Genomic DNA, 26,663 nt, shown 5'->3' with positions numbered 1-26,663 from the left:
ATTCTCCATCACCACCCACAAGGACTTTGGCATGGGCAAGAGGGGCATCGAGAAGCCCAGTCAAGAAGAAGCTGGCTTTTTCACTGAGGTTATCAGAAGCACAAAAGGTAAGTAGATCCTAAGTAAATTTCAGGACCTTGGACAAAGTCAACCTCAACTATATTTTCTACCAAATTGGCTAATGTTCTCTACTTTGTGTGACTTCTCCCTTGTATCTAAAATTAACTGATATCTAAGGGAGTATGAGGTGTTCTAGGACTAGAACTTTGATGAGAAGGCTTTGATTCCCAAGACGGTCTCTCCTGCCTGTCTGAGTCTCTTCTCACGTTCATCCTATAATCCTCAGTTTTCATTTTTATTGTCTACCTCCTGTACCCAATTTCTGAGCTTATTCAAACCCCATTATTCCCAATCTGAAATTATGCCCATGTTAACCCTTTTCTTCAATCTGACATCCTTTCCCCATTCTTACCTCCATTTTCCACCTGTCATGGCCATCCCTAATCTGGCCCTTTGCCTCCTCTTGATGTTCAACTCAATCAGATATCCTCTCCCCCTGACCAAACCATTCTCATTCTGACAACCTATTCTCCATTATTATCCTATCTTTCATGCTGATTAATGTACTTCATCCTCCCCACATCCCTCAGCTCCCCCCCTATGGCTTTGTAACCCATGATTTGTCCTGTGCTCTCCCCCAGCGACATGAGATGTCCTCTGGAGTACTAAAGTACCTGTCAGGGTCTCAGGCACAAGCATGCAAAGAATGCAAAGACTGCAGCAAGACTCTATTACTCAGAAGGTTCAGGAGAACCAGGCCATCCTCTACCCTAAGTCCCCTGGAACTTCACTGACTCCTTCCTGATCAAGATATAGTAAATACTGGCCCAGGGGTGCAGGAATAAATGGAAGAGATGCATTGATACCTTAGACTTGAGGATATTATGGATCTCTGGAGGAATCCCCAGACCCCCACAAGTGGGCTTTTCAACATTAGGCAGCAGGTCTCAGCTCTGAGCTGGCAACAACAGCAGACATTAAGTGGCAAGTCTCAGACTTCCGGAGCCAAGGTTCAAAGGTACCCTATGGCAAGTTTCAGGAGGTAGAGTTCACTATCTAGACAGCAACCCAGAGCACAGATTGAGATATACTTTTTGTGAACTTGGGGGACACAGAATAACACAAAAACAGAGATAGGAACAGAAAGACATGGAAATAGATGCAGAAACAGAAACATGAGAAGACAAGGCCATCACCAAGAAACACCAATAGGGATTCCCCATTCCCTGTGCTCCCTGCTCTTTCCTCACTCCACAGCCATTTCAGGAACCTTGTTCTCTATTCCGAGAAGCTTCATCTGATTCTCTGCATAAGACCTTAGAAGTCCTTTTTCTCTCTGAATGTCTCTCTCTTCATCTATACAAGTAGGAAGTTATTAGATTTGTTGTCTTGGTCCTCGAGGGCAGAAGCAATGGAAGAAATGGTAAAGGGAGGACTAGGTCTGATGTCAGGAAGAAAAGACTTCCTAGTAACATGAAAAATGCATGGGCCACCCAGTGAACTTGTGGGCTCCCCTTCTTTGGAAGTCTTCAAAGAGAGGCTGAACCAATCAATACTTGTCAGGAAGCTCAAGAGGGTCATTTCTTTGATTACTGAAGTCTCTCCCAGCTCTATCATCCTGGGATTCTGGAGGACAGCATAATATAGTGGGTAGGGCTAGAGACTCAGGAATCAGGTATACGTGAGTTCAAATTTCACCTCAGACAGCTACTACTTTGATTACAGGTCCCAATTGTCCATATTTCCTTATAAGAGTGGTTGGATTTGCCAATATTTGATGTCATTTTCAGCCCTAAATCTGTGTTCATCTGAATGCTGAAGAGATTAAATATCTTTTTTGGAGCCCTTTCAACTAAGATATTCCTGCTTAGCCAAGTATCATCAATGGATTCTCCCCTCCACCCCTGCACATTACTAGGGCTCAAGGAAGCTGAGCTGGCATGGCGGGGGGGGGGAGAGGGGGGGCGGGGAGGAGGGGGGAAGAGTAGGCCTTGAGGCTGAAGAGTCTAGAGGTAAATAAAGCAGGGGTGCGTGGGCTTGGAGGGGAGGGGCCTTGAGGTCTCCCAGAAAAAGAAAAATCCCAACATGGAATTCTTAATGAAGAACCTATGACCATCCTGAAACTGTTGGTTTGTTTTTTTTCTGACACTGAAGCTGTGTCATTCTTTAGCTACGGATTCCTTCTACTGATGAAGCAACCAGAAGTGGAAGGTAAGTCCTGTTCCTCTGCTCTCCTCTCAAGCTGCTCAGAATCTCATTCTCCTCTTTTAATTTTCCATCTCTGTGTGTATGTGTGTGTGTGTGTCTCCATGTCTCTGTGTCTGTCTGTCTGTCTTTCTCTTTCTGTGTTTCTCTCTCACACACACACACACAGGAGAGATAAGTAGATTTTTAAGTCATTTCCTCCTCTGGTCCTCAGGCTCCTCATCTGTAAAAGGAGAAAATTGGATTCAGTGACCTCAGAGGTCCCCTCCAGCTCTAAATCTATGATCTAATGATCATTTGGACCCAAAGAATTGTTATTAATAGGTACAAGTCAACTTGTAAAGGGTGCATCGGTGTTCTGTGCACTGGAGTGCCAGGGGGTTCTGTTCTGGTCATTGTGGTATTTATTCAACATGTTTATGAAAGCATACAAGACCTTGTCAGATTTATGGAGGCCACAAATCCTGGATGGAGAACTAACCAAATGGAAAACAGGGTTGAGATCCAAATTGGTTGGAAAGACAGGATGAATTTATGACCAAAAAAAAATTTTAATAGGAATAAAATATTAAATCCTGAACTTTTATTTAACAAAAAATGAGCTCCAAAGAAGAGAGTACAGAATAGGGTTGACATAAGAGTTCATGTGGAAACGACCCCAACTAGAATTTCTTTGGGAAATAGCAGAATATATTTTCTATAGAGCTCATGACTATGGAGAAAGGATATATCCCTATACAAGCACTCAAGGTAAACATATATAGCCACAGAGGAGGACACCATTTATTTCATTCCACATAATTTACGAAAAACAGAAAAGATTCATATTTGCCCCTAAATAGTTGACAATTTTTCACCATGTCCGAGTTCTGTCCTACAGGGCCTTAGAGTTTTTCAAGCTCACAGCACCACCTTGTGTTTGGACTTCCATTGACAGGGAAATGAACTTGGTATCACTGGAGTAGCAATCTTCCTAAAACTAGGGTGAATTGCACTTGCACTCAATAGGTGTTTATAGGCTCTAGTCTTATGGAATTACCTAAGAACGTAGAATCATCTCAGAATATAAATGAGCTTGAGCTTATCAGAATGGTAAACCCATTGGACTGAGTTACAAAAATAGCAGAGGTCAAAATCCACTATTAAGTGAAAGTATAGTTTTTTGCCTTTTTGTTGTTTGTTTATTTTTTTCTCTTTTTTTTCCCTTTTGATCTGCACAACATAACTTAGAAAAACTGCACGTTTAACCTATATCAGATTGCTTGCTATCTTGGGAAAGGAAAAGGGGAGAAAGGGAGAAAAATTTGAAACAAAAGATTTTGCAAAGGTGCATACTAAAAACTGTCTTTTCATGTATTTAGAAAAATAAAACTACTAATTTTTTTTAAAAAATAAGGCAGTCCACTAGTAAGTCAATTAAAAATTAAAATGAAATATGAAAAATTACAGGAGAAATAAATAATCTGGAAGCAAAAATACTATAGGTATGGTGGAAATAAAATAAAATAAAAGTTCGTTCTTTGAAAAAAAACTAAGATGGGGCTTATACCCCAAAGAGATACTAAAGAAAGGAAAGGGACCTGTATGTGCCAAAATGTTTGTGGAAGCCCTGTTTGTAGTAGCTAGAAGCTGGAAGATTAATGGATGCCCATCAATTGGAGAATGATTGGGCAAATTGTGGCATATGAATGTTATGGAATATTTTTGTTCTGTAAGAAATGACCAGCAGAATGAATACAGAGAGGCTTGGAGAGACTTACATGAACTGATGCTAAGTGAAATGAGCAGAGCCAGGAGATCATTAATCAATGATACTGTATGAGGATGTATTCTGATGGAAGTGGATTTCTTTGACAAAGAGAAGATCTAACTCAGTTTCAATTGATCAAGGATGGACAGAAGCAGCTACACCCAAAGAAAGAACACTGGGAAATGAATGTAAACGGCTTGCATTTTTGACTTTCTTCCCAGGCTATTTTTACCTTCTGAACCCAATTCTTCCTGTGCAACAAGAGAACTGTTCGGTTCTGCACACATACATTGTATCTAGGATACACTGTGACATATTTAACTTGTATAGGACTGCTTGCCATCTGGGGGAGGAGATGGAGGGAGGGAGGGGAAAAGTCAGAACAGAAATGAGTACAAGGGATAATGTTGTAAAAAAAAATTACCTAAGTATGGGCTCTGTCAATAAAAAGTTATAATTTAAAAAAAAAGAAAGAAACTAAAATGAGATATTTTTAGTCAATCTGATTAAGAAAAGGGTAGAAAATCAAAATTTAGTTCCTCCTTTTTTCCAGCCTAATTCTTTGCTTTGAACTTTATGCTAAGGTCGGGCCACTCTCAGTTTTGGAGGACTGGTTATGATTGGTCTGAATTTCAGACTTTTTGTCCTTTTTTTCACAACTAGATCTGAAAACCTGGAAGATTTAAGTGCCTCCAGAATGATGTGATCTATGGTGTAGCCTGGTCATTTTCCTTCTCTTCTGTGACAATCTGTGTGAAATCAACAAATATTTATGAAAATATAGATTACCTAGATTTAAAAATCATGAAATAGAATGTCTAAATTACTCTATCATAGAAAAAATTTAATAAGCCATGCATGAACTCAATTTTCAGAACCAGATGAGTTTACAAGCAAATTCTATCAACTGTTTCCAGAACAATTAATTCAATACTATACAGATTATGGGGGAAAAGAAGGAATCCGACCAAACTCTGTATGGCACAGATATGGTGCTGATATTTAAACCATGAAGACCAAAGCAGAAAGAAAATTATAGATCAATTCTCCTAATGAATATTGATGCAAAAATTTTGAACAAAATATAAGCAAGATGATTACAATATATCAAAAAGAATTATTTACTATGACCACTATTCACTATTATACCAGGAATGTAGAATTGGTTCAGCCTTAGAAAAACTATCAGCATAATTAACTATAAAAATAACAAACCAATAGAAATTATGTAGTTATCTCAATTAATGCTGAATAAAAGCTTTTGGCAAAATACAGTTCCCATTTCTATTAAAAATATTAGAGAGCATAGGAATAAAGGGAGAGTTCCTTAAAACGATAGGCAATATTTAACTAAAACCATCAGCAAGAATTACCTGTAATGGAGATAAGCTAGAAGCATTCCCAATAAGATCAGTGGTGAAGGAAGGACGCCCAGTACCACCACTATTATTCAATATAGTACTAGAAATGTTAGCTGTACTTCTCAGCAAATCAGTGATCCAAGGCAATTTCAGGAATCTTTGGATAGAAAATGCCATCCACTTCCAGAAAGAGAACTGTGGATACTGAATACAGATCAAAGCCTACCGTTTTCACTTTTTTTCTTCATGGTTTTTCTTTTTTGTTCTGATTTTTTTCTCCCAACATGACTCGTATAGAAATATATAAAAAATGAATGTACCTGTAAAACCTAATATATAAGCAAACAAACAACAACATAAAGATGCTGTGATCTACATCCAGTCTCCATAATCCTCTCTCTGGATGCATATGGTTTTTTTCCATCACAAGTCTATTGAAATTTCCTTGAATCACCTCATCAACATTGTGTTATGTTCAATTAATGATTGAGTCAGATCTCAGCAACACAATAATCCAAGACAAGTACACTTTTGTACTCACAAAGAAAAATGTCATACCTAATTAGATAAAGAACTAATAGACTCTAAACACAGATCAAAGGATATTTTTCACTTAATTCTTCACTTAATTTTTTTTCTTTTGATTTGTTTTTTTTTAATTTCACAATCCCACAATTCCATATTAATCACAGATGGAAATGTCTTACATGATAGCACATGTAAAAACTATATCAAAATGTCTACCATCTTTACCACTTTATACCTCTCAGATTGGCTAAGATGATAGAAAAAGTTAGTGCTGAATGTTGGAGAGGATGTGGGAAAACTGGGACACTAATACATTGGTGGAATTGTGAACTGATTCAGCTATTCTGGAGAGCAATTTGGAACTATGCCCAAAGGGCTATAAAATTATGCATATCCTTTGATCCAGGAGTGTAACCACTGGGCTTATATCCCAAAGAAATCTTAAAGGAGGGAAAGGGGGCCTACATGTGCAAGAATGTTTAGGGCAGCCCTCTTTATAGTGGCAAAGAACTGGAAATTGAGTGGGTGCCCATCAGTTTGGGAATGACTGAATAAGTTATGATATATGAATGTAATGGAATATTATGATTCTATAAGAAATGAGGAGGAGGCTGATTTCAGAAAAACATGAAAAGACTTATATGAACTGATACTGAGTGAAGTAAGAAGAACCAAAAGAACATTGGACACAACAAGAAGATTATGTAAGAATCAATAGTGATGACCTGGGCTCTCTTCAACAGTGAGGTGATTCAAGGCAATTCCTATAGACATATGATGGAAAAAGCCACCTGCACCCATAGAGAGAACTAGGGAGACTGAATGTGGATCAAAGCATAATATTATCACTTTGTTGTTGTTTACTTGTTTTTTCCTTTCTCGTGCTTCCCCCCCCTTTTGATTTTTGATTTTTCTCATACAGCATGACAAGTATGGAAATATGTTCTGAAGAATTGCACATGTTTAATCTATATTGAATTGCTTGTCTGGGGGTAGGGGAAGAAAAAGGAGACAAATTTGGAACACGATTTTATAAAGGTCAATGTTGAAAACTATTTTTGCATGTATTTGAGAAATAAAATACTAGTTAAAGAAAAAATAAATGCAACATATATGAAGTAAAAGCAATGTTTTGATACAATTATCTGTGAACGACTTTATTCTCAACAATACAATGTTCCATGAGTATTCTAAAGGACTTAGGATGAAAAATTCTATCCATACTGAGAGAAAGAATTGATTGTGTCTGAATACAGAGTGAAGCATACTCTCATTTTAAAAAAAAACTTTATTTTTCTTGAGGTTTTTTGGGGGGGCAGGTAGAGAGATCTATGTTTTCTTTCACAACATGATTTTTATGAAAATTTTTTGTGTAACTTCACATATGCTTTTTTAATGACAGGTGAGGGGAATAAGAGAGAGAGAATCTGAAAGTCAACATTTTAAAAGTCAAATGTAAAAAATCGTTTTAAATGTAACTGGGGAAAATAAAAATATTAAATAAATAAATAAATAATTTTTTTTCCAATACAAGAAATGTTGACTGAGGGACTATTATAGAGACTGAGCAATTTCCAGGTAAAGAAACCCTCTTAAGCAAGAAGATTGCCACCTACTTTGCAACTTACAGTCTCTGCTTAGGACAGAGAGAAATTAAATGACTTGCCCAGAGTCACAAAATAACCAGATTGTGACAGAGGCCAGACTTGAACTTAAGTGTTCCTACCTTCAAGCTCATTAACTTCAAGGTAAGTCATTTGATGCCCAAGGAACTCCCTAAGACTTTGAGTTGCAGGTGGGAGAAGAAATTTCCACACTGGGAGTTTGCCACTCCAAATTAAGCCACTGATCCAGGCCAAAAAATCCTGTTCAAGGTACTATGTTGGGGGAAAAAAGACACAAAGAAAAATCCTCAAGAAGTGTATGTTCTATTGCTTATCTCTATTCCCAGGAAGGTCTATGTAGTATTTAGAGTGTTCCTAAGGAGAAATTAGTGGGTAATTAGAGATTCCCCAAAGGGAAAGGGTACTTAAATTCTAAGAGATGATCACCTATCCTCAAGATTTTCCCTGATTGCAACTCCTCCTTTCAAAAAGTTATCTCCTTTGACCCACCTTCTTCTTAAGCTGTTTTGCCTCCAATATCATCTCTTTATTGGTGTTTGAGGATCACTTTGCCTAAATTGACCCTAAATTTCTGGAGCAAATGGCTCTCATCAGTGGCAAATGTAGGATCATGAGCTTCTTCTGGGGACAAGTTGGGAAGACAGACACTGCCAGTGGAAGTTCTTTGACTGTACCTGATATGTCACAGTTTTCTGGGGCAAGAATCTTCTCTCTGAAGCTCCCATGCTTTTTTTTTTTTTCATCCTTACCCCTTCTTCTTTCTTTCAGTCCCTAATGTAATAGAGCTTCACAGATGGGAGTGAACTCATATTCAATATTCTTCAAGCATTCCAGCATTGGACAAGGACTGTGTAGATTGTTTACCCATCTTTTCCTATGTAGTTTAAAGAAGAAAGCCTACAATACTGAGGAAATATGAATCAAAGGTCACAGAGAGTGATTAAGAAATTTTTTAATTGAGTACCATTTGGAGAATCCTCTTCACTTCCCTAGACCATTGAGAAGATAAAAGTGTTCTTCTTCAAAATTAGGGGGTCCAGTTATCTGAAAACAAAATTACTTTATAAATGAAAACTCAATCTCTCCTTACCCCATCTGGGGATAAGATTCCAGAATTGAGGAAAACTGATAAGAGCATCAGGAGATTATGATATGTTTGTCTTTCCCAGGTATAAAATGATGTTCTCTTCAGCCAGAATTCAGAAAAATCTGAGTTCAAATCTCGACTAAGACACTTAACTAGTTTTGTAACCTTGGATAAGTCACCTAAATCTCAGTTTTCTCATCTGTAAAAATCTGGAGAAAGAAATGGCAATTTGCACCAATATCTTTGCCAAGAAAACCCCAGTGGAGTCACAAAGAGTTGGACATGACGAAAATAACTGAACAACAACAGGATTTCCAAATAAACAAGATGTCAAGCTATTTGGAGACACCGTGTTTTCCAGAGATAAGGCCCAGCAATTATTATGCTATTTTGCCCTGAATCTGGCATAATAACAATCCTTTGCACTCTGGATATCTCACTCTCTGGCAAAGTTTATTACTTTGACCAGAACCTGATGTTCACTGAGGACTTTCTGATTTTAGATTTGTTAGAGATCCTCCTATTTCCTAGAGCCATGAGAGCCAGAAGCAGGTGATCCATCACATCTCTCAACAGATTCACAATACCTGTTGTTTTGTAACTGTTAAGTGAACCAAATCAATACTGTACTCCTATTCCCACTACACTAACTCTGGTTCTATATCCCACTGAACAATCACAAGGTTCAGCTTGAGAAACTGTTGCCATGGAACTAAAGTCTGAGAAATATCAATCATGGGAACGGCTTACTCAAGACTTAAGAAGGATGGTGGTGTGGTATGTAGATGTACATGTCTGTACATGTATGTAGATACATCTTTTTTTGTAGATATGTATGTAGATAATCCCTGACTTTGCCTCAACAAGTTAAGCTCTCCTTCTTAGGATGCAGGGCTTCTGCTTGCAAGCATTTTCCTCTCCTTGAAATTAAACTTCTTTTTGATGCCTGACTTTCCTGTTGCTGGCTAGCTTTGTGTGGCTCTAGCCACCCATAATTTAGAGGATGGTTCCAGTCCAGTTGAAAAAGGTGAAAAGATCAGAGCCACGGAGAAATTTTGAAGTTCAAAATTTGAAAAGAGACTTACATAAAATGAGTCCAACTTTATATAATATCTGAGTCTAACAAGAAACGTTAGGATAGATGTTACAGTTCTTTCCAGTCCTGATTTTATAGATGAAAACATTGAAGCTAAAAAAAAAAAAGAAAAAATTGAGATGCACAAGAGAAATCACAAGGGAGGCAGGACGTGAACTTAGTTCTTCAGAAACCCAAATTTAGTGATCCATCTGGGACTCTATAAACTCCCTGTTAGTGGAGGTCAAGTAGAAAGTGGCCGACCATGTCTTGGGGATATCAGGAACAGTTTCCCAGCTTTGCCCTTTAAAATTATTTCTAATTAGATGATTCTATGATAATTGATATACCTGCTCTTAAGGGTCCTTTCTATTTTGAGGCAAGAGCATTCAAAAAGTTGTTGCTTGACTGTGTTATAGGAAAAGGGTCTTTGGGCCCCCATATGAGACATCTTTCTCTTTCTGGTAAGCTTCCTCCTTTCAGCTCTCCCCATCCTGGAGCTGGAAGCTCTCCCCTTCCTCCAGGACTACTCCAGTCCCCTTTCTTGTAAGCTTTGCCCTTTCAGCTCTCCCCATCCTGGAGCTAGAACCTTCCTCCAGGAAGGCTCCAGTCCTATCCCAACCCCTAAGTCTCTCTCTTCATTCTCATTTTCTCCAGCCTCTAAGACTGAACCTCACAGTCTGGCCTTGTTTTCTCCTCACATAGAGGATTTCCAGAGTTAAAGGTAAAGAGCATTATTTTGCCAGCAGCCCCAAACATAGGATCTCAGGAGCAGAGATTAAGAGTTGAAAGAGCCCTGAGAGGCCATGTGGTCCAACACAATAAAGTAAATTGATAGGCTGGGCATGGGCGTAAGTTGATACCTAATACCCATGGATAATAATAGTCTTTTCCTGGATTGAAAAGGATTTCAGTTATGAAATGTCAGCCATGAGCCTTGCCTCAATCATTCTGTCTGAAGTTCTAAGGCAAGTCACTTCTCCCTGACCCACCACTCTTTCTTCTCTTGCCCATTTCCAAGTCCCTCCTCATTCTTCTCTAGTTCCCTACTCCTTCCCATCATCTCAGGGTTTGAGGAACCCTTTTTCTTTTTATAATGGGAAATGGAAGCAAAAGTCAGGATAAGAATGAAAGGCAGAGAGAAACAGAACATTTGAGCTGAGAAATATCCTCCCAAAGATAGGAAACCAAAGTTTTAATTCTTCTGATCCCAGGATTTCTATCTGGGAGGTTTGTTTATAGATTACCCAGTCCAAATCCCTTCTCATTTTACAGATAAGAAAACTAAGGCCCAGAGAAAGTGTGTGATTTATCCAGGGTTATTATCATTGGTAATAAGTGACAAAGTTGCAATTGGAACTCAGGTCCTGGAACTGTGATGAAGCTCTGCACTCTTTCCATTGCCATAATTATGGATTCCTACTTTCCACGGGCAATCTCTGATACAGCAGCAGATTTAGGTGATTTAGGCTGCGAGTCCAGACTCTTTGATTTCTATTAAGTCAGAGTCAATAGAGTTGGGGCAAGAAGGATGGCTCCTCACATGAGAGTCTCAGACATGATTGACTCAGTCTATGTGCCTCAGATCTCTACAAAGTCTCTAATTTCAGATTGTACCTTTCTTTCTGGGGTCACTGATTCGAAGTCAATCCATTCTCTATCTCTATTCACTACCACTGAAGACACGTATCCGATGCCTGACCCCAAACGGTCGTTCTTCAACAACCCACATCCACCCTGATCTCCTGTTGCAATAGTAAATATGAAGAAAGTTGTCCTGATTTCTGAAACTCCTTCCTAACTCTCTCTCCCCCAATACCATGGCCTTAGAGAGAGGAGAAGTAGGGATATCAACAGAAGAAAATAAGAGGAAGAGCCACTGGGACCTGGGCCAGGCCAGGTGCAAATAATTGGTGATCCAGATTAGTTTCCCATTCTTATTTAATCCACCACTCCTCTTTCTCCACCCCCCCTCCATCCCCTGTACTAACAAAACACAATTGACTTCCTTTTGCTCAATAGCTCTGCTCCCTCCTGCCCAGACCAGCTGCCCAAAACAACATGTGCCAGATATCCCTTCTGGGGATATTTCACATGACTGCTCTCTCAGGCAGAGAATCAGAAAAACAGGATTCAAACCTCAGCTTTGCCACAGCTGGTATCTTCATTTACAAAACAAAAAGGTTGGAGATATTCATATTTTTGATAATTATTAAGTTCATAATTTCTTAAAATGGAAACTTTCAAAGAAAAAAAAGCAACAAAAATGAAGTGGCCAGTTAGAGGATCCCAAATCCAAATCCTAACATCTAATAATTTTCTCCACTACTATCGCCCATAAATCCAATTAGAAATGGCTTATATATGAAAGTTTGGGGTAGAGATTTATTTTTCCCATGTCTAGAATGTTCTTCCTCATTACCTGTAATTCTATCTTCCCTGGCTGCCCTCAAATCCCATCTAAAATCTCACCATGTTTATTACTTTGGAAATCCCTTGTATAATCTCAAACTTTGTTCTTCATCCACACCATGACTTCTAATCCCTTGACCATCCCAGGCCATCACCTTTGCATGAGCAACACTTTCCTCCTTTCCCCATCTTGACCCCTTGATGAAGCATTTTAACTTTACAATGTCCTTCTCTTGAGTCCGTTTCCCCTTATTGTTTTACTGACCTTGTTTTGCCAAGGCTCTGTCTCGTATCATTCCTACCGTCTGTTTCTTTCCCTCCTATATTCCTGCTATTGAACAACAGTGAAGAAAATCCTAAAACCCTGATGATTGGGGTCCACATTTAACTTGTTATTGCTACTATTGCTGTTGAGTTATGTGTGACCCCTACATGACTCCATGGACAAATAATTGGACAAAGTTCACAGGGTTTTCTGCCAAAGATACTGTAGTGATTGGTCATTTCTTTCTACAGTGTGTCCCCATTTTACAGATGAGAAACTGAGGCAAATAGAAGTTAAGTGACTTGCCCAGGGTCACACTGCTAGTAAGTATCTAAGTCTGGATTTGAACTCAGATCTTCCTGACTCCAGTTCTCTATCCACTGTACCACCTAGCTTTCCCTAAACTAAGAAATTTAGCTTATAAGTGAGCCCTTGCTGCTACAAGAGAATCTTTTACATATTCCTAATTTACTCACCATCCTATTCAGCTAGATGTTCCTTTAAACCTTTTCATCTCCTCCCAAAATTCTTTTGACAACCCTGCCTTCACCCTTTCATCTAAGATTCTTGCCTCAGATTTCACTGAAAAAAAAAAAAAACCCTGAAATCAATCACTGAAGCCTTCCTTATCTCCACCCTCCTAATCTCACATCACCTAGATGCCTTCTATTGCTTATCTCTTCCTTCACCCCTTTCTCATATAAAGAGTTGATTCTACTGCTTAGCTCCCATTCCATTCAGTCTTTTCCAACAGATTTCCATATCTACCAACCCCAGGATCTCACTTCCTTCAGTCACTCCTTGTCTACTGGTTGTTTTCTTTTCACCTATTAAAATGCCCATTTCTCCCCCCTCCTCAAAAACAGTCATTTTATCTATCCATTTTTCTATTTATTGTCCCATAGCTCTTTTCCCTTTTGTGGCTAAATTCATTGAGAGGGCCATCTACAATCAGGGTTCCCACTTCCTTTTCTTTCAGTACCTCCTTCATTCTTTACATTCTGGGTTACACCCTCATCATTCAACTGATACTACTTTTTCCAAAGTTACTAATGATCTCTTATTTGCCAAATTTGAGGGTCCTTTGTCAATCCTCATCTTTCTGGACCTGTCAGATTCCTTTAGCACCATGAATCCTCCTCTCTCTTTGACACTCTTTTCTCTCTGGATTATCTTGACACTCCTCTCTCCTCCCTATCAGACTGTTCCTTCTCTGTCTCCTTTGTTGCAACTTCATGCATGTCATGCAAGACTCTGTCCTACGTTCTCTTTTCTTTTCCTTCTATTCTATTTTTCTTGGTGTCCCATAGATAACAAGAATGTTGATACTTTCAGTTCTGGATATCTAGTCCTAATTTCTCTCTTCTTACCTCCAGTCTTACATCTCCACCTATCTTTTGGATATCTTAAACTCATCCTGTTCGAATCTAAACTTATTAATTTTTCCCATCAGTCCCCTCCCCTTCCTAAACTTCCCTGTGGAGGGCTATACCATGTTCCCAGTCCCTCAGGCTCACAACTTAAAAATCATCCTGGTCTCAAAAAGTTATCAAACTGTGCATACCCTTTGATTCAGCAGTGTCTCTACTGGGCTTATACCCCAAAGAGATACTAAAAAAGGGAAAGGGACCTGTATGTGCCAAAATGTTTGTGGCAGCCCTGTTTGTAGTGGCCAGAAGCTGGAAAGTGAGTGGATGCCCATCAATTGGAGAATGGTTGAGTAAATTGTGGCATATGAATGTTATGGAATATTATTGTTCTGTAAGAAATGACCAGCAGCATGAATACAGAGAGGATTGGCAAGACTTACATGAACTGATGCTGAGTGAAATGAGCAGAACCAGGAAATCATTATATACCTCAACAACGATACTGTATGAGGATGTATTCTGATGGAAGTGGATTTCTTCAACAAAGACAAGATCTAACTTAGTTTCAATTGACCAAGGATGGACAGAAGCAGCTACATCCAAAGAAAGAACACTAGGAAATGAATGTAAACTGCTTGCATTTTTGTTCTTCTTCCCAGGTTATTTATACCTTCTAAATCCAATTCTCCCTGAGCAACAAGAAAACTGTTTGGTTCTGCACACATAGATTGTACCCAAGATCTACTGTAATCTATTTAACATGTATAGGACTGCTTGCCACCTTTGGGGAGAGGGTGGAGGGAGGGAGGGGAAAAATCGGAACAGAAGTGAGTGCAGCGGATAATGTTGTAAAAACTTACCCTGGCATGGATTCTGTCAATAAAAAGTTATTTAATTAAAAAAAAATCATCTTGGTCTCCATATTATCTCTCTCCTCCCCCTCCACCATATCCAATCTGTTTCCAAAACCTGTCTATTTTACCTTTGCAACATTTCCCCAATATACTCCACTCTCTCCCCTATAGCTCCATCTTCAAACTGTGAGACACCCTACCCTGAGCCCTATTACTACATTTCCTAATTCCTCTTCTGGTTTTAGAGACTGCTTATATCTTCATCTTTGCATACTGAGATTCCCCCCAACTCAATCTCTGTGCTTTGAGACCTCCTGAACTCTTTTCTATCTGAGCATAGAATGGCTCCTCCAATTCCCATCACTGGTCCCTAAAGAGGTCCAGGAAGGAACCTTTTGCAGCTCTTTTCTGGGTTTCCCACCTCTGCACTCTGAGACCTTTTGAAACCTCAAGAAACTCCTCAATCCACATATCTGGACCCTAATGCTATCAATCCTATTCCCAGGATCTGAGAACCCAAGAACCCCAAATCTGAGTACCAAGAGTCTGCAAAAACTTACATTTCTAAACGCTGGGATTTTCTGAACCTCCATCTCTGAAACTTGACCCTCTTCTTTATCCTCCTCCCATTTACTTCTGCAATGGGATCCTTAGTTTTTGAGACCCCACCCCACTCTACTACTCCTCCTTTTCTCCCTTTGGCCTCTGGCTATGTCCTAGGGCTCGGGGAGGAAGGGGTTAGGATTAGGATTGAGAATGTTATATAAAAGGCCTGGGACAAGTGCCAGGTGACAATTCCAATCTCTGCACATAAAAGTCAAGGACAACCCTACCCGGACTCAGTCTTGGCTCAGCACCTGCCCACTCCCAGTCCACATTGCCACCTCCACCATGCTGGCCTCCGGGCTGTTGCTGGGGGCCCTATTCATCTGCCTCTCAGTCCTGATGGTGCACTCAGTATGGAAACAGAGGAAGGTTCGCAGCAGCCTTCCCCCTGGGCCCACCCCACTGCCTTTCATTGGCAACTTCTTACAGCTCAACACACAGCAGATGTATGACTCCCTCATGAAGGTACTGAGACTGGGAGGCTGGGGACAAGAGGAGGAACATGGAGAGATTGAGGCAAAGAAACACAGAGAATTAGAGAGAGACATTTTCTTATGGGAAAGAGGCTCTAAGAAAAGCAGAGATATCCTCACGGGGACGGATGGGCTGCAACAGGGATTGGGGGGACAGTAGCCAAGAAAGCTAAGAGCTGGTGTGAGAGCCTGAGAGAGAGGACCCCAGGGAGGGTAGGAGGTGGAGAGATGAGGGCCCCCGAGGGAGGGAGGAGGTGGAGAGATGAGGGCCCCCGAGGGAGGGAGGAGGTAGAGAGATGAGGGGCCCTGCGGGAGAGTAGGAGGTGGAGAGGTGAGGGGCCCCAAGGGAGGGTAGGAGGTGGAGAGATGAGGGCCCCTGAGGGAAGGTCAGAGATGGAGAGATGAGGGGCCAAAGGTAGTGTACATGGAGAGAGGAGAGCCAGATAAATCACCTGGCAGAAAATGGGCACTAGAGGTGCAGCATCAGTTGGCCCTCTTTGCCCTGAACATGGGTACATTAGTTTCTCCCAGAATTGTTTAAGGAAGCTCAGTGGGGCTGAGAGGCTTGGAATGGATGCACCCGTTAGGCTGTGAGCGCCTTGAGGGCAGGGACCGTCTTTGCCTTACCTTGCCTATTCCCTGTTACAGAGTGCTAACACAATGCCTGGCACACTGCAGTTGTCTAATAAGAATTTATCGCTTTGACTTCTTACAGAGGGAAAAACAAAGAGCAATTTTGGTATTACCTTCTTTGACTGAGGATCATGGATACATAGATGTAGAGCTAAAGAGAACTTGATAGGCCATTGAGTTCAAATCTTCATTTTACAAATGAGGAAACTGAGGCAGGGATGAAGTGACTTGTTCAAAGTCACAGAGCTAGTGTCTAAGGAAGGATTTGAACCCAGGTTTCCCCAGCTCTAGAGTTGTAAATTTTACAAAATGCTGCCAAAAGAAAGAAAGAAACAAATAAACAAACAAACAAAGTAACAAAGAAACAAAGAAACAAAGAAAAAAGAAAGACAGAGAGGGAGAGAGGAAAGGAGAGAGGGAAGGAGGAAGGAAGGTAGAAAAGAAAGAAGGAAGGAAGAAAGGAAGAAAAAAGGAGAAAGAGAGAAAGAAAAATGTATATATAGATATAAATTATATACATGTTATATATAATACATATATATTTTAAAATAAAAAAACTGTTTACAACAAGGATTCACAATTCTGTTCCATGTTCTTAGTGTTCTGAAATGTCTGTGTTTTATTACTGAAACCTAGGCCACAATTAGACATTTTTTTGAAAGTTGCTGAGAGTAAGGGGACTCAGAGACAAAAAACTGTTTTTTCTACTTCTCGTACCCTCCAGATTGGGGAGAAATATGGGCCCGTGTTCACAGTGCACCTGGGACACAGAGCTGTCGTGGTCCTGACAGGCTATGACGCCGTGAAGGAGGCACTGGTCGACCAAGCAGAGGAGTTCTCAGGCCGGGGGGAGCAGGCCACCTTTGACTGGCTCTTTAAGGGATTCGGTGAGTGTCCAGGCAGGGACCTTCAAGGACACACACACAGCCCTCTCTCAGGCCAGTGTGGCCTCCTCTAGGCTGCTGGACGAGATTCCTCCATGAACTATCTTTTTGGCCCCTCACCCTCTCTTGCCCTGGCTACCATGACCTCCCTCAACCACCACGTTTCCTGTCCTTCTCTTTCTATTTCCTCATCTTTCCTCCTGTTTTACCATCTCTCTTCATTGCTTTGTTCTTTCACCTTTCTTGGTCTTTCACTTTCTCTCCATCTTTAGCTATCTTGTCTCTTCTTTTCCCTGTGTTTCTCTCTCTCTCTTCCCTATTTCTCCTCTCCACATTTCTTCTTTCTCTTTCCTTTACGTTCTATCTCTCTCTGTCTCTCTTTATCTTCCCTTGACTCTCCATCTCTCTGTCTCTTGAATCTCTCATCTTTCTCTCTGTCCCCATCTCTGCATCTCTATCCCTTCATTTCACCCTCTGCCTTTCCTTGTCTAACTAACTCTCCAGGTCTTTATTTGTCTTTCTTTACTTCCCTATCTCCTCAATTCTTCCATATATTTGCAGTTTTATCTTCCCACATCTCTACCCTTCCCCATTTCTCTTTTTCTCATTGTCTCCCACATCCCTCACCTCTACCTTTCTTTTTGTTTCACTCTATCCTCCATCTCTCCCTGTCTGTTCTTTTCTCTGTATGCCTATTTCTCCATCTGTCTTTAACTGCCTTCCCACTTCTTCTCTTGTTATGGACCAGAACTTGAAACAAGGTGCTAACTCACTGGAATTGATAGAAACCATGCTTATGCACTTAAGTTCACACCTTTAAGAGTTCACACATTAGCCTTTGAGATTCACAAGTCAGGATTCAGTCCAGGAGATTCACAAGTCCAGGAGATTCACAAGTCAGGAACCCACAATCCCACTCTCTCACAGGAGGGGTCGAGCTTTGAGTTCTAAAAGAGCATGTAAAAGGACAAGCACTAGAGACTCAGGGAGATTCAGAGCCAGGATTCAGAGTGAGCTGGAGACTGAAGCTGGCTGAAGCAAAGGACTAGCAATAAGAGCTCTCGGAACCAAGGAAAGCTTCCTGAGCTATTTGGAAGAGAAAATAAAGGACTGAACTTTTAACAGCTGGCTGCATTTGAGGTGATTATTACTCTGAACTGAAACTAAGGCTACCTGCAGAAGCCCCTGAGAAATCTTCTCCCAGAGAACGATTATATTTGAGAAAAGAGAACAATCTCTCCATCTTTCTGTCTCTTCCTCTCTCCCTATCTGCCATCTTTCTATATCTCTTCATGTCTTTTCTTATCTCCCCATTTTTCTATGCTTCTCATTCTCTCATTATATCCCCATCTCCTCCACCTCTTCAACATTTTATCTCTCCTTGTTTCACCATCTTCCCTATGTATCCATCTGCTGCTTTCCCATTTCCTCCTTTTATCTATTTCTCAGCCCTTCCCTGCCCCCCTAATTCTCTCTTATCTTGGTCTCTTCTTTTTTCTCTCCATCTTTCTATCTTACTTTCTCTCCATCTCTCCATTTCATTCTTCCCCTTCCTTCCCTATCCTTCTTTCTTTCTCCCCCCCTTTTCCTCCCACCTCTCTTCCCTTCTCTCATCTCTCTTTTTCCTCTCATTCTTATTTCCCATTTCTTCTCCCCCTTTCTCTGGCACACTCTGACTCCGGCCTCCATCCTGCAAGCCCCATTTTTCCCATTCCTTCCCTTTTCTTACCCTCCAGGTGTCCTTTACGGAGGGACCCGGAGCCCGCCATTCTCCTCACCACCCCAGGGTTTGGCTGGGAAGAGGGGCTTGGAGCGCATCCAAAAAACCACCCTCTTAGGGCTTTAAAGGCCAAAAGGGAGGGGCAAATTAGGAAAGTGCATCAATTTGGGTTCACTTTTTCATTTGACTTTCAAGCCAAAAGGGTTTTGGTGAAATATTGGTGTGTTTCATTTTTTCGTCATTTTAAATCAAAATTCGACAAAATTTCAAAAGACCCATGGGAGGGGTAAATAGTGTGTTTTAATTTCCCTGTTCATTTTACCAGTCCAAGATTTAGACAAAAAACAAAACTATGTGTGCACTATCTCCCCCTGCCAGGCATTTTTGGGTTTGGGCAATAATATTTAAAAAGGACCAGACAACTACTAATTCTCTCTCCTTCCTCTCTTTCTTCTTCTCTTTCCCCTCCTCCCCCTCTTTCTTTCCTTTCTTTCTTCAAACTTTCACTTTTCTCTCCTTGTCTTTCTTGTCTTTCTATGTCTCTCTGGCTCTGTCTCTCTTCTCTTTTTCTCTCTCTTCTCTCATCTCTCTCTCTCTCTGTTTCTGTCTCTTTGTCCTCATAATCTTTACTTCCCCCTTTTATATCCCTATCTCTACCCTCTATGGATCCCCTCTCCATAAACACACACACCACTAATCTTTTTCACTTATTCTCTGTCGCTCTCAAAAACCACCTCCATGTGTCTTTCTTGACTCTACCTTTCTGTGGGTCTCTGTTTTTTCCCTCTGCTTCCTCTTTACCCCCTTGACTTCTCTGCCTTTGTCCTTTTTCATCTTTCTACCTCTGTGCTTCCTTATCTCTGTCTCTGGCCACCTGGCTGGCTACAGGGGAAGCCATAGATCCCACCTTCTTCCTGAGCCGCACGGTCTCCAATGTCATCAGCTCCATCGTCTTTGGTGATCGCTTTGAATATGAGGACAAACAGTTCCTGTCCCTGTTGCGTATGATGTTGGGGAGCTTCCAGTTCACAGCCACATCCATGGGACAGGTGACCCCCAAGAACCTCTCCCCCAATCTGTATCTCTACTCTCATCCCCTACTCCTCAGTTATCATTTCTGTCTTCTACCTCCTGTACCTAGTCCTTATTCAGACCCCCTGTCCCCAGACTGCTGCTGTGCCCTATCTTGACCACTCATTCTCCATTATGTTCCCTGTTCCCTATTCTATACTTTTATTTTTCATGATTATTACTCCCCACACCCCTCAGTCACCCTCCCCAAGGCCCTATACTCCATGTCTTATTTTGTTCACTCCTCCAGCTATATGAGATGTTCTATGGAGTGATGAAGCATCTGCCAGGACCTCAGCAGCAAGCATTCAAAGAATTGAAAGGCTTGGATGATTTCATCACCGAGAAGGTCCAGCAGAACCAGGCCACCCTGGACCCTAACTCCCCCCGGAACTTCATTGACTCCTTCCTGATCAAGATGCAGGAGGTACTGACCCAGTGGGCGATGACAATGGAGCAGATGGGCTGAGACCTCAGGCTGAGGATGTTATAGATCTCTGAGGGATCCCCAGATGTTGGAAAGTAGACTTCATTAGCAGAAATTAGATGGCCACTCTCAGATTTGGAGGCAAGGCTCAAAGGTCACTGTGGGGGTGGCAGGAGGCAGGTTCACAGCCAACCCAGGATCAGGCGGCCACCAGAGCAGGGATTCAGATAGACTTTGGCACTTGTGGTCATTGCCAGTGTGGAGGCAGTGTGGCAAGGAGAGACCAAGAGAGAATGGCAAATGGAGAAAGTGAGACAGAGAGAGGGGCCACGAATAACAGAAATAGACACAGAAAGGTGGGGGCAGATGCAGAAACAGGCTCAGCAAGACAAGGACAACACAAAGCTCCCCATTCTCCATTCTACCTGCCCCTTTAGATAATCACAAGGAACCTTATATTCTTGTCTGGCAGCTTTGTCTAACTTTTTGCATAAGATCTTGGGAAATCTTTTTTTCTCTCTGAGAATGGGCCACCACTTGCCAGGAAGCTCAAGGTGGGGCTTCTTTGGCTGCTGAGCTCTCTCCAGCTGTGCCTTCTCAGTATTCTACAGTGGCTATAGCTGCAGATCCAGGAGTTAGGCATACCTGGGTTCCTATCTCATCTCTCACACTCACTGGCTATTTTTCTGAACAGGCTCCAACCTCTCTGTGTCTTAACTTCTTCATGAGAGTGGTTGGATTGAACAGTTTCTAATGTCCTTTTCAAACTAAATCTATGTTCATCTAAACTCTGAGAAGAGATACGTTCTAGGTCCCTTTGAACTAAGGTATTCCAGCTAGTCAGTCTCTATTGATGGATTCCCTCCTTTACCCCTTCACATTGCTGCACATGACATGGGACAAGAAGAGACCTTGAGGTGAAGCTTGCAGGTGAAGCTAGGTGGGGTAGGACCAGCTGAGCCCTGTCCACTTTCTCCTCCCAGGAAAAGAAAAATCCCAACACCGAATTCTTCATGAGGAACCTGACCATGACCACCCTAAACCTGTTTTTTGCTGGCACAGAGACTGTTAGCACAACCCTTCGCTATGGCTTCCTTCTGCTAATGAAGCATCCAGAGGTGGAAGGTGACTCCCCTTTCCCTAGTCCCCTGGGAGCTGCCCATAACATATCTCACACACACACACACACACACACACACACACACACACACACACTATCTATTCCCTTCATTCCTCAAACCAGCCTCCTGTCACTGAAGGGTATGTCCATCCTCTCCACCCCATCTGCTCCCTGAGCACTTCCCCAGGATCTCTCTGACACCTCTGCATCCTGTTTTCTCACCCCCACCAATCACAGCCAAAATCCATGAGGAAATTGATCGGGTGATTGGGAGGAACCGTTCGCCCAAGTTCGAGGACAAAGCCAAGATGCCCTACACAGAGGCCGTCATCCATGAGATCCAAAGGTTTGGTGATATGATCCCCATGGGTCTGGCCCGGAGAGTCATAAAGGACACCAAATTCCGGGGCTACCTTCTTCCCAAGGTAGGAATCTCTCACTCTCACCTCCCCCAGCTCCAGCACCTCCATCCTTCTACTCCAGAACCTTCTCTATCATCCTCTAAATACCTATCTTTCTGACACCTGAGAGTTCCCCCATTCTCCTTCATTAAGTGTCTCGTCAATCTGCCTCATGCCTCTTGGAGTCACTTTCCTGCGTCTATGTCCCTCCTATTCCTAATCCTCCCTATTCTTCTGGGAATAATTTTAATATTCCTATTTGATCAGAATTTACTCAGATCATTGTGATTTATAGGTATCACTGAGTAAGTACAATAAATAGGTTATTATATTGATGGCAGCTGAAGTTACACCCAGAGAGTCTTTAAAAGTTCAGTACTCCTACATAATCAATCAGTCAAAAAGCAATCTGATAGAAGAAAGGGATTACATGATTTATCAGCCAAGAAGCAATCCGATGGGAAAAAAGGATTGCAATTAGGGAGAATAGATTTGTATGCAGCTGGGACTACTGAGCTATCCCCTAGAGAGGTAAAATCTGTCCCTGTCCAGTCTATGGATTCTTTGCCTCCAGTAGGCTTGACCATTTCACCTCCTGAGAGTGCTTACAAACACTTACAAAACAGTGTTCATCTACATTCCAAGAAAGCCACTAACAAAATCTGGTTTGACTCACCATTTCCCTTTGGTGTTTTTACCTCCCTTCCTGAGACATTAAGATTACCTTTTTTTTTTTTTTTGGTGTTTTCACCCCCCTTTCTAAGAAGTCAGGGAGGGTGTGATCACCTCCTTTTTGGGGTTCTCACCTCCCTGAGGAGTCAGGGCATGACCACCTATGTTCTAAAACAAAAGAAAGTGGGAGATGTAAAGGGCAGGAAGTCTGAAAAGATATACTTAAGGGCTCAGTATCAGAATCAGACTGAAGTTGGAGCAGAGACTGAGATTTGCAGATTCCTGACTGGCTGGCTAACTGGATAAGACAAGAGACTGAGATGTGTAGACTGTTGACTGTAGACTGGCTGACTGTCTGAGACTGCTGGTGCAGATTGGGAGATTGAAGGAGACAGATCAACCACTATGAGGGTCTTTGTCTTCGAGTCTGTTCTCAAGTCTTTCTTCAAGTCTGTTCTTGAGTTTATGTCGGAGTCCAAGAGCTCCAGGTTCCAGGCTCTAGTCTCCAGTTTTCTGTCTTCTGTATCTCTGAGTCTGTCTTCCCTCCCAGATCTCTTAGCTCTCATATACTCTCTTATAAGTATATCATAATAGATGTTCAACTTGTAGAACTATACTAAGTACTAAATCCAAGTAAACTAAAGAATCATTATCTCAATTCCACTGAGTTAACACCTTGTTGTAGGATTACTTGTGTCAAGTACACTTGACCCTCTACATTATATATTGATTATTATATTGCTTTTAGTTGATAGATTTATGTTATATCCATTTAAAGATCATTATTTAGGTATGAATTAACCTGTATTAGGAATGGATTGAGACTTGCTGCATCATATTTCCTCCCCACATCCCCCCCCCAAATGCTCTAAGAGCTTTTCTTCCTCTATATTTCTTTTTCTCTATCTCCCCTCCTTCTGTCCTCCCCTATCTCTAATTTCTTTTGTTCTCTTCTCTCACCTCCAACTCTAGGGCACAGAAGTTTATCCCATGCTGGGCTCAGTACTAAGGGATCGCAATTTCTTTGCCTGCCCCGAAGCCTTCAACCCCCAACACTTTCTGGATGAAAAGGGCCAGTTCAAGAAGAGTGATGCCTTTGTGCCCTTCTCCATTGGTGAGCAGGAAATCCTTTTCTTTTCCTTTCCCAACCCCCATTCTTATCCCTAGTCCCAAGCAGTGCAACTTGAGCTTTGTGAGCCCTTCCTTTCCTTCAGTCTACTTTCAATTCATCCTGCTGAACTTATCAATTTCATTTGACCAAGCTTCTTAAGAGTGAGTGGGTAGGTAGGTGGATAGGATGGTTCCAGAGAGATTATGTTTATGGGGCTAAGTGTTACAGAACATATAACTCCCCAAATGTCACCAGCATCCCTCCTTCCTTAAGGAAGAAACACATACACTGAGTCCTGTCCCTGGAGTGAGAGGCCTTTGGTCAAGTCCCATCTCTAAAGCTTCCTACTTGGGTGACCTTGCACAAATCATTTCATCCTCCCTGGCCCTCAGCTCCCTCACTTGTGAAATTCAGGCCTGGGACTCAAGGGTCTCTGAGGTCCCTTCCAGCTCAGCATCTATCATCTTAGGACTATGAGCCTCAAATTTTGGTCAAGTCCCTTCCTTTCTCTGGATCTCGGCTTCCTCATTTGTAAAATGAGGAGGTTGGACTAGATGTTTTAGGTTCTTCACAATTCTAACATTCAATCCAATAATTACTTATGAGATGGGGGGGAAAGACAAGAAAAAACAATCCCTCAAGGAGTTTACATTCTACTGGAGGGGACCAAGTTCATGTAGATAAGTAACTACAAAATAATTTGCAAAAGGAGAACACTGGCAATTATGAGAATCAGAGGTGACACTGGAGCTTGCTTTGAACAAAGTTAAGGAGCTTAAAAGCAGGGATAAGGAGGAAGGGTGTTCTAAATAAAGAGCTTCTTAGAAGAAAAATTGAATGATCAATTTAGGCAACAGCAAATAGGCTAGTTTGTGTAGAATGTAGAAATTCAGATGGGGAATTCTGTGAGATTCGGATGAATGAGATGAAGGGAACAGGAAGAAGGAGGGTCACCTCTTTGGTATTTCATGGAGAAAAGACAGAGAGAATAGACAACTTTTGAAATTTTCCATAGATTAGAAGAGGTATCTCACAACGGATGGCTTCAAAAGAGGCAAAGGACTCTGCTGAGAAGCAAGTGTAGGAAGGATGAACAAATGGAACAATTCTATGTTGCAAGAGTCCTATGATCTTGACACAAATTTAGGGTGTTGCAAAGGCTCATTGGCCTAGGGCATTAAAATTTAGTAGATATTAATAGCACTTGTAATCCTTCATTAACTTAAAAACAACAAAAGCAAAGTGGCTAATTAACAAGAAGATTTAGATAAAGTAGGAAGTTTCCAGGCTCTGTGCTTGCTACAGATGAGTGCCTCATAGAGGCACTTTTGGCACAAGACCCAAATATCTTCAGTGCTTCTTGTCTTTTTCTAAATTTTCTCCCAATGCTCACATTCTGCATCCTAAGAATCCTTCCAGCTATGATTTTTCTGTGTTTTAAGGTCCCTTCTAGACATGAGGCTTTTTTTTTGTCCCAAGGCATTATAGACCAAGGCTGGAAATTTCCTTAGGGAACATAGAGTCCAAACCTCTCATTTTTAAGGCAGAGAGAGGAAAAGTTACTTACCCAAAGTCACACAGTCAGTATCTAATTTACTACCAGCCCAATCCCCACCGTGACTTCTAGTTTTCTCCCAATTCTGGCATTCTCTCCTCTAAGGAAGGGTTTCAGCCTAGTTTCCTCCTCATTTCTCTTAGTTTCTTCTCTTAGCTCAACTGAGAAGTTCCAGCCATTACCCAACTGATGGGCATCCCCTCAATTTCCAATTCTTTGCCTTGAGAAGAGAGCTGTTCCATTTTTGTACATCTAGGTCCTTCCCCCCTACTCCGTTTTAAAATCTCTTTGGTTATTCATACCTGGTAGTGGAATTGTTAGGTCAAAGGAAACACATGAAAAATTGTTTGTAGCAGCCCTTTTTGTAGTGGCCAGAAACTGGAAACTGAGTGGATGCCCCTCAGTTGGAGAATGGCTGAACAAGTTATGATATATGAATGTTATGGAATATTATTGTTCTATAAGAAATGATTCTTTGCTAGTCAAACCCAACTCTGACAGTCTCTGTCCTGAGGGTCTTTCCCACCCTGACTACCTCTGATTCTCATTCCTCAGGCAAACGCTACTGTTTTGGTGAAGGCTTGGCCAGAATGGAGCTCTTCCTCTTCCTCACCACCATCCTGCAGAACTTTCGCTTCCAGTCTCCAGTCCCCAAAGAAGCCATCGACATCTCCCCCAAGATGGTGGGCTTTGCCACCATCCCCCGCAGCTACACCATCTCCTTCCTGCCCCGGGGATGAGCCTGAGCCCAACCAGCCACAGCAGAAGCAGAAGGAGACCGAGGGGCTCCTTGATGGGGGTGCAGAGGGTGTATTAATAAAGTCTGAGCCCCCCAGGCACCTCTCTCTGCTACTCTGTTTGGCTTCTGGAAGCTGGGACACAATTCAGAGATCATTGAATACAATCCCTTCAGGTTACAGAGGACATGACTGGGGAAGTGACTCGTTACAGAACCTACAGTGAAAAGCTGAAATTGGAAGTCTCTTAGCTTACAAAAGAGTTTGCCATCATCAGACCCCCACCCCCATTTGTGCCAGATCTACCTTAGTTTGTCTCTCTGTCTCTTCCTGTTTGCCTCTGTCACTTTTTCGTGTCTGTCTCCTTGGCTCTTTCCTCTGTCTGAGTCTCACTGTCCATAACTCTTTGCTTCTGTCTCTTTCTCTGTCCCTCTCTTTCCCTAGGTCTGCCTCTTTATGATTATATCTCTATCTCTAAAGCAGTATCTCTATGTATCTCTCTCCAGCTCTCCAGTTACAAAACAGATTCCTTGGGGAAGAACAATTAGGTCATAAGTGTTTATCAACAATCATCTAGTTAGTCAAAGAATGACCAGTCCCATATATATATGAAAACTGAGGAGATTTATTTAAGGTCCAGGGGCATCTAGGTAGCATAGTA

General features: G+C 41.6%; 1 protein-coding gene across 1 annotated transcript; it reads left to right on the top strand.

Moving 5' to 3' along the window:
- The first annotated feature begins 15,447 nt into the window (after nucleotides 1-15,447).
- On the top strand, nucleotides 15,448-26,109 carry LOC100917074 (cytochrome P450 2A13-like). The gene is made up of 8 exons (XM_031961639.1): nucleotides 15,448-15,663; nucleotides 17,029-17,191; nucleotides 19,797-19,957; nucleotides 20,230-20,406; nucleotides 21,390-21,531; nucleotides 21,764-21,951; nucleotides 23,572-23,713; nucleotides 25,821-26,109. Exons 1-8 carry the CDS (start codon nucleotides 15,484-15,486, stop codon nucleotides 26,003-26,005), a joined length of 1,338 nt encoding a protein of 445 aa, XP_031817499.1. The 5' UTR covers nucleotides 15,448-15,483; the 3' UTR covers nucleotides 26,006-26,109.
- The last annotated feature ends 554 nt before the right edge of the window (nucleotides 26,110-26,663 follow it).

This window comes from Sarcophilus harrisii, chromosome 3, assembly GCF_902635505.1.
Source record: "Sarcophilus harrisii chromosome 3, mSarHar1.11, whole genome shotgun sequence".
Classification (NCBI taxonomy): Eukaryota; Metazoa; Chordata; class Mammalia; order Dasyuromorphia; family Dasyuridae; genus Sarcophilus; species Sarcophilus harrisii.
Note: the sequence above shows the minus strand (reverse complement) of the source record. Positions and strands in the feature narration are given on the sequence as shown.

Excerpts from the sequence above, each read along its gene's own strand:
- LOC100917074 (XM_031961639.1), top strand. The coding sequence starts at position 15,484 with ATGCTGGCCTCCGGGCTGTTGCTGGGGGCCCTATTCATCTGCCTCTCA. Across the intron at positions 15,664-17,028 it reads TGTATGACTCCCTCATGAAG|ATTGGGGAGAAATATGGGCC; the intron begins GTACTGAGACTG and ends CGTACCCTCCAG. Across the intron at positions 23,714-25,820 it reads CTTTGTGCCCTTCTCCATTG|GCAAACGCTACTGTTTTGGT; the intron begins GTGAGCAGGAAA and ends CTCATTCCTCAG.